The 4,785-nt window shown below is 43.3% G+C and overlaps 1 protein-coding gene across 3 annotated transcripts; it reads right to left on the reverse strand.

Moving 5' to 3' along the window:
- Window positions 1-1,375: 1,375 nt before the first annotated feature.
- On the reverse strand, window positions 1,376-3,438 carry org (oogenesis-related gene). 3 transcript variants are annotated; one of them, XM_028587560.1, is made up of 7 exons: window positions 3,247-3,438; window positions 3,047-3,118; window positions 2,739-2,958; window positions 2,214-2,264; window positions 1,932-2,089; window positions 1,578-1,682; window positions 1,376-1,493 (listed from the first exon to the last, which is right to left on the reverse strand). In XM_028587560.1, the coding sequence occupies exons 1-7, from the start codon at window positions 3,298-3,300 to the stop codon at window positions 1,437-1,439; spliced, it is 717 nt and encodes a 238-aa protein (XP_028443361.1). In that variant the 5' UTR covers window positions 3,301-3,438; the 3' UTR covers window positions 1,376-1,436. The 3 variants fall into 3 exon arrangements, with proteins under 3 accessions (XP_028443361.1, XP_028443362.1, XP_028443363.1); XM_028587561.1 differs by lacking the exon at window positions 2,214-2,264 and having other exon boundaries at window positions 2,727-2,958; window positions 3,247-3,437; XM_028587562.1 differs by lacking the exon at window positions 2,214-2,264 and having other exon boundaries at window positions 3,247-3,431.
- Between the last annotated feature and the right edge of the window lie 1,347 nt (window positions 3,439-4,785).

Consider the following 4,785-nt stretch of genomic DNA (forward strand, 5'->3'; position numbering starts at 1 on the left):
ATGCCTGTTGCTGGCACTGAGGCAAAATAAACTGACCTTTATGTACAAAATAAGTGGAGTTCCCCTTCTAAATTCCTAGGTAACAGCTCAACACTGTCAGTTTAATGAGTGCTTCCTCTTAAAAACAGCACACAGGAGTGATAAAAGGAAACAGAAAGACCAACATTAGCTCATCTCTAGCCATGATCACTTCTGCTCCACCTAAATGAAGACAAGCACAGGTTCAGTCACTTTCAAGAGGTTTGTGGGGCTCTTCACAGTAGCCTGCCACCTACTCCAATGAACAGCTCACACTCTGCAGCGAACAGAGACATTGAATGTGTGCAGGAGGACATAAGAGGTATGACTGGGCAGCACAAAAATTACACTCATCCTCTCCTGATGCCAGCCATAAGAGGGCCACATGGCAGTAGCTTACCCCTCACCAGCAGCGTAGACACAATGGAGTAGGAGCTCGGTGATGACTCGTTTTCAGCTTTGATGACCTCTGGTTAAAACCAAGTCACATGCTTAAAGTCCAAATAGCATTAGTTCATCCACTGTCAGTGGTAGGGTTTGAAGTCAATCTATACCCCCCTATGAAAAAAATATTACCTAAACATTTGAATGCAACACTGCTCTCAGATCAAGGTCAAATCAAGCAGTTTTGTTAGTTCAGACAAAAATGTTGATTGAGGTCCAACTCATTTGGAGAAGTTACCAGCTCAAGCATTTCTGTACAGCAGAAGCAACTCTCCACTGATTAAAATTGTACACTGTTCTTGCACATTTGCTTTTAGAGGCCATGTGCTTTGACTCCGTACCTCCCTCTGCTTCTTTGGTCTGAAATGCAGACATTCAAAAACACTGGCTGTTCAGAATACACATTTGAAGCATATTGCGGTTTTAACCTTGCATTTTTGCTAGCATTCAGTATGAATACACGGTCCTTGGGTTAAGGAAATGCTGCTGTTTGTTAGAGCCAATATACAGGGTAAGAAGTCCACATCTAACCAAAAACTTCAATTTGATATTAGCTTGAGAGGCAATTTGCACGTTGCGAGATGAAGAAATCCATGTTCAAATCCAAAATGAAGCATAATAGCACTGGTGAAAACCAAACAAAGCTGTGTTGAACACATCACAACTGGATAGCATTTATTTGGTGAAACATTTATTCCTGTAATTACAGTAGGGCCCAAGCTACATTTTAGAGAAACCTTAAACGGGAACTAAGTTGAGTAATTGAGAGTACTAGAACAAGTTATAACAGTCATGTGCACCAGCTGCATTTAAACAACCCTTACAAAACACTGGTGTAGACAAACATGCATTTCCTTTGTGTCAGCTTATTGGAATAGAAAATCACTGCCATCTAGTGGAGGCCACAGCAATGTCAAGGAAAAATACGTTTATTGAATATAAAGATACAAAAACACTGAAATACTACAACATTGTCAATATGACAAAACATCAGGACAAGAGACTTCAGATGGAGGGGCCAGCTCGACACCCTATAAGACAAAAAGTCAAGTTAGTCCAATTGCTCAGTCACACATGTGGTTTTGTTCATTTTAAACTGCCTCCATAGATCTTACCGTGTTCACATCTTCAATGACCACAATATTCTCCTGAACTTCAAGGTCGCTTTCCGTGCTGTTGTGTGAGCAGTACTCTTCACTCTCAGTCTCTATAGTACTGGGCTGAGAGAAGTCAGCATTAAGATAATGACCTTTCCATCAATGTGATGAATTTAAGTGCATTATTGCAGGAGTTAGTGTGTACACATTACCACATTTACACTAGAAACTGTACATATGTAACACAAATGTACTCTGTACACTCCGATGAGACCAGGGAAGAAGACTGCATCTTTACCATTTTCCGACAGGTGAAACTGGAGCAAACACCGTAGACCTTTTGAGATTTGCTGCCTCAACCCGAGCACTAACCTCATAGTCAGGATCCTGATCGGGGCTTTCATCGTCATCAAGCTCCTGATTGAGTGCCTCCACCCAGGTCTGACCGTCTTCCTCATCATCCTCATCCAACTCATCCTGCTTTCTCTTGCTGCCCTTTCCACAAGGTTTAGTAGGAGAGACTCGGATCTCTGTTGGGAAACAAATAATGCTTCATACAGAGCCATTAAGCGCTTTCATGAAAAAAAAAGTTAAAAATCATACTTTTACTGTAAAAACAAAAGTGCAGCAGAGCACTGTCAACATTGCACGTACCTGAAGTGGAGCTTGATACCTCATTTGAGGATTGCTCAGCCTTCTTGTAGGCTGAAGTGGAAAGTTAAAGGTTGGCCTCTCCTACAGCTAAAATGATCAGCTTCACTTAAACTACCCCAAGTAGCACAGCAAGTAGGCATAATGAATTTTCAAATACATTTACTAGTCACTTACTCAAAAGGTCAAACAAAATAAAAAACACACATTTGAAAAGTAGTTTGCCCCCTGCACCATTTCCCAGAGCCCAAGGTAACATCTTTAATGGGTAGTTTTGTCCCACTGAACAGTCGATAAACTCATCTCACAATAAGTTACATCAGCAAGTGTTGATAAGTCAGGAGTCACTCCCATTGACAAATATAAAGTCACTCCACATATTGAGTGTGAGAAAATGGCTGCATGCAAAGTCTGATAAGTCACTGGTCGATTGTGTTAGCAGGCCCTTAAGAAACCACAAATTGAGTATTTAAAAGTATTGATGTTAGCTCGATTTAAAAAAGAAAAAAAAAATACCAGCTACAATACCTGGTGAGAGGGATCTCCCAATGCTGGTGGACACTGGGTAGCCCATGGCGCTCTGCACCCAGCGGGGCAGGATGGACAGCAGTAGGCGGGTGAACCTGTGCAGGCGCTTGCGGCCTGCGAGGCTATGGCGTACGGGACTGGACACCGCGGGGCTGACGACGGCGATCTCCAGTGGCTGCCGGAAGCCCAACAGCCACCAAAACCCGCGGTATGTGCGCACCTAGAAGTGAGAGCCATGTTTAGGTCGTATGTAAAAAGCAAGCTAACACATTGAATGCAAACTAACATTGGTTAGCTGCTGCTCGTACCACGATACCGAAGGGCCAGAAGAGTCCGCGCAGAATGGGGCGAAACACACTACCTCGCTTTACAACGCGGTCCTACAGAGAAGGACACAGAACAAGTGAAAACTACCAAAAACAACCATTTACTAAAATTGTCTCCAGCAGCTGGCGATAAATTGCTACGGGCAACCTAGCTTTGATGTGTCCGTTTGCCATCAACTTGCCTCAGTATTTTCGGCCTGCTCCAGCTCGGTGTCTCTGCAGATTTCACAAGCCATCCTGCTGCGGGTCAAAACCTGCTGCCAGTTTACGATGAGGAAGAGAAACTGAAGGACTACAGTGCGTGCTGGTTCTGGAGGGTAAAATGTACCCCGAAGTTGCCGCTGTGTAGCCAATCAACAGGGACAAATGCACCTGGCGCAATCAGAGCGAACCAATGAACAAATCCCGCCAATTAACCTGCAACAGGCCGAGCTGGTGGTCACGTGACCGGTTTGGACATGACTAGCTCATAACCGAAATCCTACCTTACCATAAACTGTAAGCCTATCTATATAATAAAGTGAGACAGGCCTATATATGAGCGTCACAAGCTACTTAGCATTTTCAAAAAAAAATGTGTACATGTTTGTTTTATTAATTTCTGCATGCATGGAGAAATGTGTGTAGAATATCGGATTCTGCCAATGTTATGCTGATGTTATTTAACTTTAGCTTAACAATAAATGTTATTGGCATAATGTTTGGTAAGTTGAGGTATCAGAATCAGAAAGGGCTTTATTGCCAAGTACGTTTTTTACACATACAAGGAATTTGTCATGGTGTTGTTGGTGCATGTCACATATAGCCTACTCTAAATATAAGAAGGATAAAAAGAATATAAACAATATAAGTATAAACATATACACACAGTATGTATTAATAAAGATAAAAATAGAATGTAAAATAAAATAATAAAATAAGTTAAACAGTAATAAAAAGGAACACTACATCAGTAGGTACAGTGGCATGTAGAGCCAGAGGTGCAGTGTGGACAGAGTCAGGCTGGGTTCCAGGCCTTGTTAATAAGGCTAGTGGCGGAGGGGGAAAAACTGTTCGTGTGGTTGAGGTCCTCATGGACCTCAGCCTCCTGCCAGAGGGGAGTGACTCAAAGAGTTTGTGCCTGGGGTGGTCAGCCACAATCTTTGCAGCACGCTTCAGAGTCCTGGTGGCAGATTGCAGCCAATCGCCTTCTCTGCAGACCGAATGACATGCTGTAGTCTGCCCTTGTCCTTGGCAGTGGCAGCAACGTACCAGATGCATGGTGATGGAGGAAGTGAGGATGGACTCAGTGATGGCTGTGTAGAAGTGCACCATCATCGTCTTTGGCTGGTTGAATTTCTTCAGCTGCCACAAGGAAGTACATGCTCTGTTGTGCTTTCTTGACGAGGGAGCTGATGTTCAGCTCCCCCTTGAGGTCATGGGAGATGGTAGTTCCCAGGAAGCGGAAATACTCCACAGTGTCAATTGTGGAGCCACAGAGGGTGATGGGGGCAGGTGGGGCTGAGTTCTTCCTGAAGTTCCTGAGCGTTGAGCTCTAGGTTGTTTTGATTGCACCAGGTGGTCAGCCTCAGGCTTATGTTGTGTAATTTTTCTGAAATGTCATTTTAAATCTTGAAAGATTTACATCACTATTAAACAGCACTAATGTTTCAGGTCAGATATGTTACTCCTCACTGTAAACCGGTCATATAACAAGCTAACGTTAGCTTTGTCAGCTGTTT

Source organism: Perca flavescens, chromosome 9 (assembly GCF_004354835.1).
Source record: "Perca flavescens isolate YP-PL-M2 chromosome 9, PFLA_1.0, whole genome shotgun sequence".
Classification (NCBI taxonomy): Eukaryota; Metazoa; Chordata; class Actinopteri; order Perciformes; family Percidae; genus Perca; species Perca flavescens.

Bases quoted from the DNA above. Each gene is read 5' to 3' on its own strand.
- org (XM_028587560.1), bottom strand. From the start codon at position 3,300: ATGGCTTGTGAAATCTGCAGAGACACCGAGCTGGAGCAGGCCGAAAAT. The intron at 2,959-3,046 runs GTACGAGCAGCA...TCTCACTTCTAG, and splicing joins TCTGGCCCTTCGGTATCGTG to GTGCGCACATACCGCGGGTT. The intron at 2,090-2,213 runs GTACGTGCAATG...GTTTCCCAACAG, and splicing joins GGTATCAAGCTCCACTTCAG to AGATCCGAGTCTCTCCTACT.